Below are 15,966 nucleotides of genomic sequence, written 5' to 3' on the forward strand. Positions count from 1 at the left end.
TGCTTGCATTTCATAATGAGGTTGCCAGTTAAGCCCGAAGGGGCGCCAAATAGGTGCAAAACCACGCGTTTAAAATCCCCCACCTTAATATAGCTTTCTGAGAGAGGTTTTTAGGAAGCTTCTAAGGCATTACAGACCCAACCAAAATTTTGTTGTCTGCATGTCACATCACAGATCAAGGATAAATACCCCGTTCAATCATTCTATGTCACCTTTAAGATAAGATAATCCTGTAATTTTTCCCATAGTTTCACCGATATTTAAGATAAAATAAATAAAAAGAGACTTAAACTGCTGTTTAATATTATACTTCAATGAAAAGGTTAAAATCATTGTTCTGAATCTGTTTAACTGGGCATGAAAAAGGAAAACCCGGTTTAGTTGGGTACGTGGTGTAGCAGTCAGTTGCAGGCTGCTGAGAAACTGAAACAGTTCATCGTCTGAATTTCAGGAAATGTTTTATGCTTTAACCAAACTTCCCATTGTACAAAGTTGCTTAATTTACAATTATTGTTTGTATGTAATTCTTTGGTGGGTTATTCAGTTGACTGACAGCATTCAGTGCCAATAGTGTTTCACAGTGTAAATGTAAAAATATGAAATGACGAGATACATTTTGATAGGCAACAGATTTAAATATGAAGTTCTAATCACTACTATTTCCCAGTTGCCTTGTTTAAAATCTACTTTACTAAATGTTCAGTTATAGAATGGAAAACACATTAGGAGCATCTGGAGTTAATAAGCACATGTCATTATTATCTACTGTACATGGAAACATAAGGTTTTGCAGTATGCTTAACTAAATAATAATAATAAAAAGAAAAATCGCAACAAAATCAATAGGGATCCTGCGACGTCATTACATGAACCCCTAATAATACACCTTAAGTCAAAGTTCAAAATACCAGCTGGTCTGACACCATTCCAGTAACAGTTACGCAGTAACTGTCTGGGTAGAGATTATCAGGTTGTTCAGGTTCAGGTATGTGACTATTGCTTTACCGTAATTTCCTCCCAGTCTCTTTTGAAAATCAAACAGCAGGAAGGAACACAGACAAAGAGGTAGAGGACATTTGGATCAGATCATCTATTTACAAAATCTCAGGTAAGAAGCATTATAATAATAATAATGATAATTATTATTTCATGATTTATACCTGTATGTTGCTTAAATTTTATGATGTGATTTTGCTGCAGATTTTCCTTTAATTTAGTCGGATTTCATTTTATTTTCCACAATAAAATAAAACTCTTATTACATATCTGTGATGATTCTCAGTCATCCAGATCATAGTGTGTTTAAAAAAAGATGAAACAAGAGTTTGTGGAGTTACATGAAGAGCCGTCACCACTCATCTAAGTAGAACTGAAGGAAATGCTTGGATGAGTAATGTCTTCAACAAAGTACAGTTGCTCCTGTCTCAGATTTGGTTTTGGATATCTCTTCTTACATATTAGCTGCTAACATTGCAATTTCAACTTTATATTTGTTTTGTTTTAATTAAGATGCATTGAGGGGAGGCACATTATTACACAAAAATAACTGCATAGAAAAATTTAAGGTTTAAGATAAGTTAAGATAATCCTGTAATTTTTCCCACAGTTTCACCGATATTTAAGATAAAATAAATAAAAAGAGACTTAAACTGCTGTTTAATATTATAATTCAATGAAAAGGTTAAAATCATTGTTCTGAATCTGTTACTGGGCATGAAAAAGGAAAAACTGGTATAGTTGGGTACATGGTGTACCAGTCAGTTGCAGACTTTTGAGAAACTGAAACTTAAACCAGTTCATCAGCTGAATTTCAGGAAATGTTTTAAACTTTAACCAAACTTCCCATTGTACAACGTTGCTTGATTTTCAATTATTGTAAGTATGTAATTCTTTGGTGGGTTATTCAGTTGACTGACAGCATTCAGTGCCAATAGTGTTTCACAGTGTATAAAGAATATTACAGCTTGTCAATGTAAAAATATGAAATGACGAGATACATTTTGATAGGCAACAGACGAAAACATGAAGTTCTAATCACTACTATTTCCCAGTTGCCCTGTTTAAAATCTTTTAGTTAAACTCGTTTAGTTATAGAATGGAAAACACATCAGGAGCATCTTTAGTTAATAAGCACGTCATTATTATCTACTGTACATGGAAACATAAGGTTTTGCAGTATGCTTAACTTGGAATTTTACTTTACTGAGAAAGGTGCTGCTAAAGATATGAGGTGTTCATATCATTTGTCTTATCTTGTTTCCAGGAGGGATGGACTAATCTGCCTGGCTCCATAATAAGAGGAACTCATCAACACATCGTCAAACATTACTCAATGCACTTTAAGCTTTAAACGTGTGCAGTCAAGCAGAACGTAGCAACAGTATATAGCTTGTAAATTATCAATAAAATTCATAAAGCAAAACTTGGTTGGTCATTATCCTCTCAAATAATGCGTTTACTGAAACAAGGTTGGCTGCTATTGAAGCTCATTGTTGTACTGGGATCCCTGTGGATGCTGTTGATACTCAGTCAGGTGAAAACAGGCCCGAGTCCTGCTTACATGTTCAGGTACAGGTGGTTTGAGTATACAGATGATGATGGCATCCCAGAGAAAGTGTGCAACTGTTCAGCAATCCTGCGGGGAGAGAAGGAAGCACTGGAGCGTGCCAAATTACTGACCCTCACTAAAGAGTTCAGCAAGACCATTCAGATCCCTGATGAGCAGGGGCACCGAAAAGGGGAGGTAAAGGAGACGGATTCTAGGGGCCCATGATTGAGGGGGGCCCAGAGAGGCCCCTGATGATGATGAAATTATAATACAGAAAAGATAATGACACTAAGTTATTAACTAACATATAATCACAAATGTTTTATTTTCAATGTCCTGGTAACAATAACTTTATTTGTTTTGGAAACTTCAACGCCTGCAGGGCCCCCCTCTATTTATGTAAAATGGTTCAGTCCGACTGGATCAGCTGCAGGTAGCGCACCGGCGGTTTGTCACACAGGGCCACAGCGGGCAATGAGGAGGAGACGGCAGTATGCCTCAAAAATCAGGCAGCCAAAAAAGAAAAGAAAAGAAATTAAGAGAGGAGAAGGAGTTGAAGGGTCGACAATATGTCACCCAGTATTTTTTTAAAAAAAAGGTGGGTTTGTTAGTTGTGGTGGAAAGTTATGGAATATTAACTTTCTCCCAGTCTGTGGTCTATAAGCTAGCTCACTTTTCTCACCATGTTAGCTCAAGAAAACTCTGGATTTTTACATTTTACTGCTATATTAGTTAAATAATCAATCCAGTCAAACATTTATCAAGCTGTTCTTATTCAATAATAGTTGATCTCCCCTCTGTCAAAATGATGTCTCATTGGTAATGGTAATGATAGTCAAAAAATTACCATTAAAATACATAATTATATGTAAAATAGCATCAAAAAAAATCGTCGCTGTGTTGGGGGGCCCTGTAAAGATTATTTTCATGGGGCCCAAAATCCCTAGCGGCGCCCCTGCTGATGAGTATTATATAAATGCGACCCAAAACTGCAGGTGTGTTGCTCTAACCCACAGATTTCAGTTGGTGTGTAACTCTAAATCATAATTTAAATGTACGTAAATTTGTGTATTTACAAACAGGAACTTCAAGTTGAGCAGAAAATACTTAACAGTGCCATTAAGCAAGGAGGAAGAGGACTTTCCTCTGGCTTACTCTATGGTTGTATATCACAAGGTATGCACATTATAAAATTAAAACGCTTTACGTCAATCACTAATTAGAGGAGCACACTTGTCGTAGTGTCCTGTTAGTGGTTAAAAAAATAAAGCAACTACCTTTAACAATGAGTGTATGAAACCTAAAGAACAGGAATTGAAATCTCTCTTTTATTGTATGTCTTTAGGTGCAGAACTTTGAGCGACTACTACGAGCGATCTATGCTCCCCAAAATATTTATTGTGTCCATGTGGACAAAAAATCAGAGGCCTCAGTCGTTTCTGCCATCAAGGCCATTACGTCCTGTTTTCCAAATGTCTTCATGGTCAGTAAGCCTGTGAGTGTGGTCTATGCTGCCTGGCCACGCGTCCAGGCTGACCTTAACTGTATGGCTGATCTCTACAACACCACTACAAAATGGAAATACTTCATCAACGTCTGTGGCCAGGATTTCCCCCTGAAAACAAACTTGGAGATTGTAAGGATGTTGCGGTTGTTGAATGGTGGTAACAGCATGGAGTCAGAAACAATGGTCGAGGGGAAGAAGTGGAGGGTAAAACAAGCTCACCAGATAGTTAATGGGACAATCCAGGTACACCTTTTAGAGTTTATTTATAACCTATTACGTAACAATATTTAATTCAATGATTGACAATGTTTTCTGACCTTAATGACCATAACCATCATATTAATTTATATCCCAACTGTCTCAGGGGACAGGAAAGAACAAGGAGCCACCTCCCTTCAATTTGCCCATTCTGTCAGGAAATGCCTACTTTGTGGCTAACCGAGGTTACATCCGTAGTGTGTTGGAAGACAACCGGATACATGCGCTGATTGAGTGGGCCAAAGACACCTACAGTCCTGATGAGTTCCTCTGGGCAACCATTCAGAGAATTCATGGTGTTCCTGGCTCAAAGAGGCCCCACCCTAAATACGACACGTCAGATATGAATTCAATTGCACGGCTGGTGAAGTGGCAGAGGCATGAGGGGTCACATGATCCACTGGGTGCAGTGTACCCAAAGTGTCATGGCAACTATGTCAGGTCAGTATGTGTGTACGGTGCTGGAGACCTGCAGTGGATGCTTGAGCAGCATCACCTCTTTGCCAATAAGTTTGATATAGACACAGATCCCATTGCTGTCTACTGCTTGGAGAGATATCTGAGACAAAAGGCGCTGGCTGAGGTACATTAGGTGGAGGTTTTCCATGAATCAAAACAAAATATTTCTTTCTTACATGTATTCCTGACCTGTCCAGGGTGTACCCCCGCCTCTCGCCCGATGACAACTGGGATAGGCTCCAGCAGACCCCCGCGACCCTTAACAGGAATAAGCGGGTATAGAAGATGAATGAATGAATGAATGAATGTATTCCTATAGCTAGATAGATAGATATAAATCTTGTATATTTTCATTGCAATGTAATGAGTAAAATGCAAATGTAATTGTTCCATTTGATAATTTCAATCATATAAACTGGGTCAAAAGCCCTGTAGTGTATGGATCTATTTCTTAAGAGCAGTAATACACTCCTCTGTGTTCCCGTAGTTCACCGTATAGGTAATGCGCATTGATAGGAGATGCTCTCTCTCCAACTTCATGCTCAGAAATAAAGCAGTGTGTGAACCGGTGGCTTTGTTTCTGTGTCTGTTATTTTGTAGATGTTGTAGTTACAAACACAACAGACTGGCGACGAGTACGAACCGTACTGGGAGTCATACATCGAAAGGATTTAGCTGTACTGTGTTGCAAATGGTTTGGAAGATGAGTTAAAAGTCCCCACACTCCTCAGCCTCATGGGCGCTAGAATTTACCAGCTGCTACATAACTTATTAGCCCCCCAAAAGCCTGCTACCCAGACTTTTAAAACCATTGTGGAAACATTAGAGAATGCCCTGGGCCCTGAGCCCCAAGCCCCTTCTCATAGCAGAGAGATTTAGTTTTCACAACAGAAATCAGTCTAAGGATGAAAGTATCTCTGATTATGTGGCTGAATTGTGGAAACTCACCCAGTTTTGTGACTTTAATAATGCTCTGTGTGATGATTATTGTTATTGATTGAATCAGTTGTTATTAATCAGTTCATTAGATTAGATTAGATTCAACTTTATTGTCATCGTGCAGAGTACAAGCACAAAGACAAAGAAATGCAGTCTGTGTCTAACCAGAAGTGCAAAAACGCAGAAAAGTGCAATGTATATACAAAGTATAGACAGGTGGTGCATAGACAGGACAAGAAATATAGTGCAGTGTAGACAGTAGTGTACAGTTGGTTCACAGAAGGTGGTTTAGTATGTTACACATACAAAAAAAATAAAGGATGCATCATTTTGAACAAAACTGCTTTAATTGTTCATCTAATGTTTTAGTGAAATCAGTCACATTTCAAGAGAAAAATATAATTAAAATAATATTCATTATATTAAGAATATCACAATTATATTTAATGTATAATGTATTTGCACTCTTCAAAACTAAAAGGTCCTTGATAATTTGCTAGAACACAGCAGTTAAGCCAGATCTGATTCACACTGCCAATCAGTGTGAGCGGCACGGGAGAGTCCCAGATGTGAAAGGACTTTATCCTACCGATCACTCTCTCCACTATAATTCTGAGGCGGGCAATGGCTTGGGTTTGTTCTGTTTCCTCTTTGCTGAATTGAGCTGAACGCTTAAAAGGTGGAATAATGAGCTTAGCTCCAATGTCAGCAAGGAGGTCTTGAATGAGGAACCCTTTGTCTGCCATGATATCATCTCCTGGCTCCAGCAAGGGAAGGACTCCACTGATCCTGGTGATCTCCTTATCTGAGATGCACCCAGTGTACAGGGGTGAGACGAATGTCACCAAACCATTGGGAGCAACTCCAATCAGCCCTTTCAATGTTGTCCTGTTTTTGTAGTTTGAAAATGTTTCTGACTGTAAGGTCAGGGATGAGGCTGTCTCCAGGGCAATTTCTGTGCAGTCCAGTATTACTCTGACATTGGGATAATACTTCTGGAATTTAAGGGGCATAGTGGACTTAACCTTTTCCCTGCTTATCCAGATGGGAAGTGAGCCTAGCATCATAAAAAGATAATTGGCCCAGGTGATGGTAACCCTGCTGACCCTGGCAATGCTCACATTAAACATGTCAGCAATGAGCTGCTCCTTCATGCCAACAGCAACCCGCACGGAATACATCAGGAACTCATCGATTAATGGCATGCTGCGTGGTGGGCTGGGATCTACGCAACCTTCCTCTCCTGCCCTCTTTGCTTTGGTCCAGTACACAAGTCTAAGGGCAGATGGTGCAATCGACTCGCAAAAAATAGTAAAAACCCTCTCGGATGGAAATTTGGTGAAGAAACGAATTTGGTCGTCCGATGAGCAGTATCGGCTGAAGAGAGTAGGGGGTGGTAGGTCAGTCTTTTGCAACCTGGCTTCTAAGTCATGGATGTAATCTAAAGCCTCATCCAGAGCACCTGCAAAGAGTTACAGATGTAGGCTAACGTTAGTTGAATTTCATGATATAGACATATGAAGTTGTTCAGTTAGAATTGCATTTATCCATTAACGGTACACATAGTAGCCTTTGCCTACTGTCATGAACAATCTTACCTGCAGGTGGGTGTGTCACGTAGTCGTGATCCATATTCACTGCCTTAGCCACCATGTCACTATCTTCACAGGGTAGTTGCATAGACTGACGTTTGAAAGTTCTGTCATATACTGACTCCCTCCTCAAAGGAGCAGTAAAATTGTTCCAAGGGAATAGGCTTGGGACAACATCACTCTTCAGGCGACGAACGATGCAGCCACCAATGTAATCATCCGTAGCGAAGTGCCGGCTGCAGACATAAGTGCTGCCTCTTTTTACTGTAAACTTGTTCCCTTCCTCTCTTCGGATCGCCTGTATCCATTTGGGTTTCATGTTTGGATCCACAGGAAAAGAATGAAATGAAAGGTAGGGCTGTTTTTGGGTGGAAGACGAACAGCCTGTAACACAACAGAAATTGCGACTCGTAGACTCTGCCATTTTCCGTATCTGCCGCTAGCCCGCTACGATAACAGGAAGTTCTACAACGCTACAATGACATGTTTCCGGTCGAAAAATGCGGAAGTGCGTAAATTGGCTAATTGAGCCATGCCTCTGCAGAAAGGGAGACTGTTTGGAGATGTGTCTCAGTGATGTTCAGTGATATTGTGTTTTTTCGAATCAATCATTCTCCACTTAAAACAACATTTTTCTTCTTGTTCTACAGTTGAATGTTTGACTTTCACTGTGCAGAATGATGTAGCTACAGAGTTTAACTATAGAATGCCACATTATGGCTCATTTTTGGTGTTTTGCTGCGTGCAGGTAGAGTGGATCAAAACCAGTCTGTTCACCTGGTAAATTCCCCCTACATGGGAAAAGGACCTCTGGCATTTTTTTTTTTTTTACATGATTTCTTTTTGATGTATTGCAAAATGAGGCCATTCAATGACCTTTCACAATGTGTCCACCCTGTTATACCCAAGGTCCACCCTGTTATTTTCATGATCTAAGAAAATAAACAATTTATTTTCACAAGTTACCAAACTCTTTGTGTGATTCCTTTATAAACAAGTGAGGGCCAAATAGTATTGTTTGAAAGTTTGACCAGATATCTTTGTTGTTAGATTTTATTTAAAAAAGAAAGTGCAATTCTCGCTGATTTTATAGAGAAACAAATAGTTTGCCCTAATTTCATTACTATCCAAATATTTTTCCCATTAACTAAAACATAGTGTTGAGAAAGGGACTAAATAGCTTTCTGAAAATATACATTTTATAATCGCTATGTAATTACAATGTATTTATTCTACTTTGAAATTGTCAATGACAGGGTTGACATATTTTGCTGTTTGCGTGTATTGTCTGCTTGCAGTTAACTTATAAAAAGTGTGGGAGCTGAACCAACATGCATTTCTAACAGCATAACATCTACTTAATACAATAAATGTGAAGTTAAATGGAAAATCTCAGCTTTTTGGGGGGGAAATTGGGAAATCTCAAAGGCACCTTATGGTGATATTGACTCGTCTATTGACATGCGACTACTCGCCCTAACCCAAACAATCATAATCTAATCTGCATTCCGGCCCCTGAGCAGCATAACAACCCCCCCAGGAGATCGCTGCAGTGAGACGCTCTGTCCTATTCCTCCCTCCCTTCCTTCACGGACACCTGTTGATGGTTGACTCCGTCTGGGACCCGATCATGGACGCCTCCATGGCAACCTGCTGTGTTTTCGCGATGACATCCTGCGAACTGAGGCACTGATTGGGAGGCTAGACGAAGCGACTCTCCAGGCTTATGTACACACACGCACCCACGGACACTTACACACATTCACATATGCAATACACCTTCCTACCCCCCCAATCCCACGCCTTCGCCGCTTTCACCCCCCAGTGCGACAGGCGGGGTCCGAAGGCGGCGCCGTAGTTGGCTGAGGCCGGGGGATGCCTGTCTGCGCTGGAACACCTCCAGGCCCCTTTCCCCACTCCCCTGGTGCAAGTTGTTTTTGAGTTTTTAATGTTGTAAAGTGTGCTCATATGTGCTTATGTTGCTGAGGTTTTTTCCCCGGTCCCACACTGTACTCCCCCAGAGGAGTGTAGTCTGGGAGCTGCTTTTTTTTTTCTCCTCTCCTCTTCTCTTGTTTTTTCTTCCCTTTTTCCTCCCCCCACTATTGTAATTTCCCCATTGCAGAATCAATAAAGGTTTCATTCATTTATTCATTAAGTCAAAGTTCAAAATACTAGCTGGTCTGACACCGCGCCAATAACAGTTACACACTAAATATAAAGACTGTCATGCAAGGCAAGTCATGTATTAGCAGATTATTTCAACAGTTTGTATGAGTATGCAAAGAATTTGTTAAAACGTTTAATTTTTCTTCAGTTCTTATGTGTGAATATGTTCAGATTCAGGTGCGTGATTAATGTTTTGCTTTGAAAAGGTTCCGCCCATTCTCACCTGAAAAGGAAAGTGAGTAGATCACTTTCCTTTTCAGGTGAAAAGGAAAGTGAGTAGATCACTATTATCAGATAGCAGGAAGGAACAGAGTCAGTCATGTATAGAGGAGACTTGGATCTGATCATCTATTTACAAAATCTCAGGTAAGAAGCATTATAATAATAATAATAATAATACATATTATTTCATGATTTATACCTGTATGTTGCTTAAATTTTATGATGTGATTTTGAGGCAGATTTTCCTTAATTTAGTCGGAAAAGATTTTATTTTATTTTCAACAATGAAATAAAACTCTTTTATTACATGTCTGTGATGGTTCTCAGGCATCCAGGTCATAGTGTGAAAAAAAGCTGAAACAAGAGCTAGTAGAGTTACATGAAGAGCCGTCACCACTCACCTAAGTAGAACTGAAGGACATGCTTGGATGAGTAATGTCTTCAACAAAGAAACAGTTGCTCCTGTTTCAGATTTGATTTAGGATATCTCTTCTTACATATTAGCTGCTAACATTGCAATTTCAACTTTATATTGAGGGGAGGCACATTATTACACATCTTACAAAAATAACTGCAAAGAAAAAATTTACATTGTTAAGATAAGATAAGATAGTCCTTTAATTTTTCCCATAATTTTCCCAGGATTCAGAGCCAATAGTGTTTCACAGTGTATAATGAATATTACAGCTTGTCAATGTAAAAATATCAAATGATGAGACACATTTTGATAGGCAACAGACGGAAACATGAAGTTCTAATCAGTACTGTTTTTCAGTTGCCTTGTTTAAAATCTACTCGACTAAATGTTCAGTTATAGAATGGAAAACACATTAGGGGCATCTTTAGTTAATAAGCAGATGTCATTATTATCTACTGTACATGGAAACCTAAGGTTATGCAGTATGCTTAACTGTGAATATTTACTGAGAAAGGTGCGGCTAAAGATATAATGTGTTCATATCATTTGTCTTATCTTGTTTCCAGGAGGGATGGACTAAACTGCCTGGCTCCATAATAAGAGGAACTTGTCAGCACATCGTCAAACATTACTCCATGCACTTTAGGCTTTGAACGTGTGCAGTCAAGCAGATTGTGGCAACAGTATATAGCTTGTATATTATCTATAAAAGACTTGATGGGTCATTATTGGCTAGGATATTAGATTTAAAACAATTATAAAACCCCTTATTAGCCTTCTGTACATGTCATGATATGGTTAATATTGAATCATTTTTGCCACGTAATGTTTCTAAAATGTAAATGAGTTGTTACGTAAGAATTGCAAAGAGTAATATAAGTTCAGCTAGATTACGTTCAAAAATACCACAGTAGTCACTGTTGTTGAACTCTTCCTCTCAGATAATGCGTTTACTGAAAAGACATAGACGGCTATTGAAGCTCAGTGTTGTACTGGGATCCCTGTGGATGCTGTTGCTACTCAGTCAGCGGAAAACAGGCCGTAGTCCTGTTTACATATTCAGGTACAGGTGGTTTGAGTATACAGATGATGATGGCATCCCAGAGAAAGTGTGCAACTGTTCAGCAATCCTGCGGGGAGAGAAGGAAGCATTGGAGCGTGCTAAATTACTGACCCTCACTAAAGAGTTCCGCAAGACCGTTCAGATCCCTGATGGATATTATATAAATGTGACCCAAAACTGCAGGTGTGTTGCTCTAACCCACAGATTTCAGTTGGTGTGTAACTCTAAACCATAATTTAAATGTACATAAATTTGTGTATTTACAAACAGGAACTTCAAGTTAAGCAGAAAATACTTAACAGTGCCATTAAGCAAGGAGGAAGAGGACTTTCCTCTGGCTTACTCTATGGTTGTACATCACAAGGTATGCACATTCTGAAACAAAAACACTTTACTTCAATCACTAATTAGAGGAGCACACTATTGTCGTAGTGTCCTGTTAGTGGTTAAAAAAATAAAGTAACTACCTTTAACAATGAGTGTATGAAACATAAAGAACAGGAATTGAAATCTCTCTTTTTTTGTATGTCTTTAGGTGCAGAACTTTGAGCGACTACTACGAGCGATCTATGCTCCCCAAAATATTTATTGCGTCCATGTGGACAAAAAATCAGAGGCCTCAGTCGTTTCTGCCATCGAGGCCATTACGTCCTGTTTTCCAAATGTCTTCATGGTCAGCAAGCCTGTGAGTGTGGTCTATGCTGCCTGGCCACGCGTCCAGGCTGACCTTAACTGTATGGCTGATCTCTATAAGACCACTACAAAATGGAAATACTTCATCAACGTCTGTGGCCAGGATTTCCCCCTGAAAACAAACTTGGAGATTGTAAGGATGTTGCGGTTGTTGAATGGTGGTAACAGCATGGAGTCAGAAACTATGGTCGAGGGGAAGAAGTGGAGGATAAAACTAGCTCACCAGATAGTTAATGGGACAATCCAGGTACACCTTGTGGAGTTCATTTATAACCTATTATATAACAATAGGGCGGCACAGTGGCGAGGTGGTTAGCACTGATGCCTCACAGCAAGAAGGTCCTGGGTTCGAATCCATGGGCTGACTGGCCTTTCTGTGTGGAGTTTGCATGTTCTCCCTGTGTCTGCGTGGGTTCTCTCCTTGTACTCCGGCTTCCACCATCCAAAGACATGCTCATTAGGTCAATTGGTGATTCTAAATTGGCCGTAGGTGTGCATCTGAGTGTGAATGGTTGTCTGTGAATGGTTGTCTGTCTCTCTGTGTTGGCCCTGCGATGGACTGGCGACCTGTCCAGGGTGTACCCCCGCCTCTCGCCCAATGACAGCTGGGATAGGCTCCAGCAGACCCCCGTGACCCTTAACAGGAATAAGCGGGTACAGAAGATGAATGAATGAATGAAGTATATAACAATATTTAATTAATTGATTTTGCCATTGCCAAAGTTTTCTGACCTTAATGACCATAACCATCATATTAATTTATATCCCAACTGTCTCAGGGGACAGGAAAGAACAAGGAGCCACCTCCCTTCAACTTGCCCATTCTGTCAGGAAATGCCTACTTTGTGGCTAACCAAGGTTACATCCGTAGTGTGTTGGAAGACAACCGGATACATGCGTGAAGTGGCAGTGGCATGAGGGGCCACAGGATTCAGTGGATGCAGTGTACCCAAAGTGTCATGGCAACTATGTCAGATCAGTATGTGTGTACGGTGCTGGAGACCTGCAGTGGATGCTTGAGCAGCATCACCTCTTTGCCAATAAGTTTGACATAGACACAGATCCCATTGCTGTCTACTGCTTGGAGAGATATCTGAGACAAAAGGCGCTGGCTGAGGTACATTAGGTGGAGGTTTTCCATGAATCAAAAGAAAATATAACTTTCTTACATGTATTCCTATAGCTAGATAGAGAGATATAAATCTTGTATATTTTCATTGCAATGCAATTGCAATTACATGCAAATGTAATTGTTCCATTTGATAATTTCAATCATATAAACTGGGTCAAAAGCCCTGTAGTGTATGGATCTATTTCTCAAGAGCAGTAATACACTCCTCTGTGTTCCCGTAGTTCACCGTATAGGTAATGCGCATTGATAGGAGATGCTCTCTCCAACTTCATGCTCAGAAATAAAGCAGTGCGTGAACCGGTAGCTTTGTTTCTGTGTCTGTTATTTTGTAGATGTTGTAGTTACAAACACAACAGATTGGCGACGAGTACGAACCGTACTGGGAGTCATACATCGAAAGGATTTAGCTGTACTGTGTTGCAAATGGTGTGGAGGATGAGTTATATATCTTAAAACAAGTTGTATAGTTTCTATATTTTATTTTATGCGTAACAACACCAAAGCAAATTCCTTGTATGTACAAACATGCTTGGCAGTAAAGTCTTTTCTGATTCTGACTCTGATTCTGAGTTAAAAGTCCCCACACTCCTCAGCCTAATGGGTGCTAAAACTTACTATCTGCTACATAACTTAGCCCCCCAAAAGCGGGAGAGAGATGCCGTGGGCCTGAATTGTGGAAACTCATCCAGTTTTGTGACTTTAATAATGCTCTGCGTGATAGGCTGGTATTTGGCATACATAGCCGGAGCACACAGAAGGGACTTGTCAGAAAAAGACCATACACTGGAAAAAGCATTGTCTATTGCAGTGTCTATGGAGACAGCGGACAAAGATGCTCTGGAGCTGCAAAAAAAGGGCGTGGACAGTGGTTTGCATAAAATATTGTTGAATGATAAAAATGCAAAATGCAACGCAAGTGTTACAGGTGTGGCAAAACCTCACATGATGCAAATGACTGCTGGTTTAAGGATAAAGCCTGCAGGAAATGTAACAAACCAGGACACAGACAGAGAGCACAAAGAGAGAAGCCACCGCGTGCTAAAAAGTTCAAATATAAAGCCAAACATGTCCAGTATGTCACTTAAGGTGAAAGTGGATCAGAAACAGAGTAAAACAGAAATGGACTGGCTTCTTTAGAGTTACATAGCATAACTAAAGACGAAGACAGAGAAATAATCTGGCTCACTCCAGAAGTGTTAGGTGTCATATTAAAAATGAAGCTGGACACAGGATCAGCCGTATCTGTCATATCCAGTGCTGATCAAAAATGGCTTTCCCCTGACCTACTGCTGTTAAAGACCTCGGTGCAGCTCAAGACCTACACAGGTGAAAAGATGCGACCTAAAGATAAATTGAAGGTAAGAGTAACATATAAAGGCAACACACGGCAACTCAAACTGTATGTGTTGCAAATGGAGGACCACAACTTTTCTCCCGAGAATGGTTGAGGAAACTCGACTGGCACTCCTTTAAAGCGCTACATATGTCACCAGCAGACAGCTCACCAGCAGTGCAACACAGAGACTGGAGGGAAAAGTTGTCAAAGATTGACTTGGCAAATGGAGGTTGAGGAGTCAAGCAGGAAGTTCCTCCTAAAAGGACTGTTTCAGTACAACAGGCTTGTTTTTGGTGTTTCATCAGCTGCAGCGATCTGGCAAAGCGTGATGGATCAAGTGCTCCAAGACATTCCAGGTACACAATTTTACCTCGACGACATCATCGTGACAGGCAAGAATGATGAGGAGCACCTTGAAAATCTCAGTAAAGTGCTCACTTGGCTGAGTGAGTACGGCCTGCATGCTAAATGAAGCAAGTGTGAGTTTTTCAGGATTGAAATTGCATACTGTGGACACGTTATTGACAAGCATGGCTTACACAAATCACAGGAGAAAATCGAAGCTGTGCTTCAGGCACCAAGACCAGAGAACGTTTCTCATCTGAAGTCATATTCAGGCCATGTCAATTACAAATTCCTCCTAAACCTTGCCACGGTGATGCACCCACTGAATGCACTACAGCAGGTTGGAACAAAATGAGAGTGGACCAAGGAATGTGAGAAAGCGTTCAACGAAACAAAAAGACTGATAACGTCAGATGAACTACTCACTACGACCCGACACGACCCATCAGACTGGCATGCAATGCTAGCCCTTACGGGATTGGTGCTGTATTGTCACACGTTATGAAAAATGGATGTGAACGCCCTATTGCATATGCTTCAAGGTCACTGACAAGTGCTGAGCGTAATTACGTGCAGATAGACCGTGAGGCCCTCAGTCTGGTATGGGGTGTCAAAAAGTTTCACCACTACCTCTTTGGGCGACAGTTTACACTTGTTACAGATCACCAACCCCTCGTGTCGATCTTCTATCCTCGCAAGGGGATTCCAGTGACGTCAGCAGCCTACCTTGAGCACTGGGCACTGGGAGCCCACAGTTATGACGTTGAATTCAGGGACAAAACAACACTGCAATGCTGATGGCTTGTCGCATCTCCCATTGCCAATATTAGAGGAAAAAAAGTTGGCTTCCCTGGACCCAGTGGAAGTGTTCCATACAGCAGTGGTGGACGAGCTGCCTGTAACAAATGCTGAAATTCAAAGACTGACCCCAAATTGTCAAAGATCTATGAAATTACAATGCAAGGCTGGCCAGCACACGGTAATTCCATGTTTCAATAGTTTTCAGTCAGGCGTGACCAACTCTCAGTATGTCAAGGAACCTTCGTGTGGATGGCGTGTTGTAGTTCCATCAAAACTACGCACCAGAGTATTGGAGACTCTCCATGAAGGACATCTGGGCATGGTTAAGATGAAGAGTCTAGCCCGTAGCTACGCCTGGTGGCCGGGTATAGATAAGCAAATCAGAACCAAAAGCTGCCCAGGCTGCCACAAAGAGCAGAATGAGCCTCCACATGCACCTCTTCATCCGTAGGAGTGGCCATCTGTCCCCCTGGCAAAGAGTTCATAT

At 40.7% G+C, this 15,966-nt stretch overlaps 2 protein-coding genes and 1 pseudogene across 3 annotated transcripts; 2 read left to right on the forward strand and 1 right to left on the reverse strand.

The window, feature by feature from the left end:
- Positions 1-2,523: 2,523 nt before the first annotated feature.
- On the forward strand, positions 2,524-4,966 carry LOC311493214 (beta-1,3-galactosyl-O-glycosyl-glycoprotein beta-1,6-N-acetylglucosaminyltransferase-like). The gene is made up of 4 exons (XM_084551774.1): positions 2,524-2,727; positions 3,631-3,724; positions 3,894-4,298; positions 4,420-4,966. Exons 1-4 carry the CDS (start codon positions 2,561-2,563, stop codon positions 4,903-4,905), a joined length of 1,152 nt encoding a protein of 383 aa, XP_084407900.1. The 5' UTR covers positions 2,524-2,560; the 3' UTR covers positions 4,906-4,966.
- Positions 4,967-6,154: 1,188 nt separating this feature from the next.
- On the reverse strand, positions 6,155-7,364 carry LOC311493215 (uncharacterized protein; the record flags this gene model as incomplete). Its single annotated transcript, XM_084551775.1, has 2 exons — positions 6,155-7,173; positions 7,310-7,364. 2 exons carry the CDS (start codon positions 7,362-7,364, stop codon positions 6,155-6,157), a joined length of 1,074 nt encoding a protein of 357 aa, XP_084407901.1.
- A 2,540-nt stretch (positions 7,365-9,904) lies between these two features.
- On the forward strand, positions 9,905-13,233 carry LOC311492506 (beta-1,3-galactosyl-O-glycosyl-glycoprotein beta-1,6-N-acetylglucosaminyltransferase-like; annotated as a pseudogene). Its single transcript, XR_014699955.1, has 4 exons — positions 9,905-11,355; positions 11,443-11,536; positions 11,708-12,112; positions 12,645-13,233. The product of XR_014699955.1 is annotated as a beta-1,3-galactosyl-O-glycosyl-glycoprotein beta-1,6-N-acetylglucosaminyltransferase-like (transcript).
- Positions 13,234-15,966: the final 2,733 nt, after the last annotated feature.

This window comes from Chelon labrosus, assembly GCF_963514085.1.
Source record: "Chelon labrosus genome assembly, chromosome: 9".
In the NCBI taxonomy this organism is placed as follows: Eukaryota; Metazoa; Chordata; class Actinopteri; order Mugiliformes; family Mugilidae; genus Chelon; species Chelon labrosus.

Bases quoted from the DNA above. Each gene is read 5' to 3' on its own strand.
- LOC311493214 (XM_084551774.1), top strand. From the start codon at position 2,561: ATGTTCAGGTACAGGTGGTTTGAGTATACAGATGATGATGGCATCCCA. The intron at 2,728-3,630 runs GCACCGAAAAGG...ATTTACAAACAG, and splicing joins CAGATCCCTGATGAGCAGGG to GAACTTCAAGTTGAGCAGAA. The intron at 3,725-3,893 runs GTATGCACATTA...GTATGTCTTTAG, and splicing joins CTATGGTTGTATATCACAAG to GTGCAGAACTTTGAGCGACT.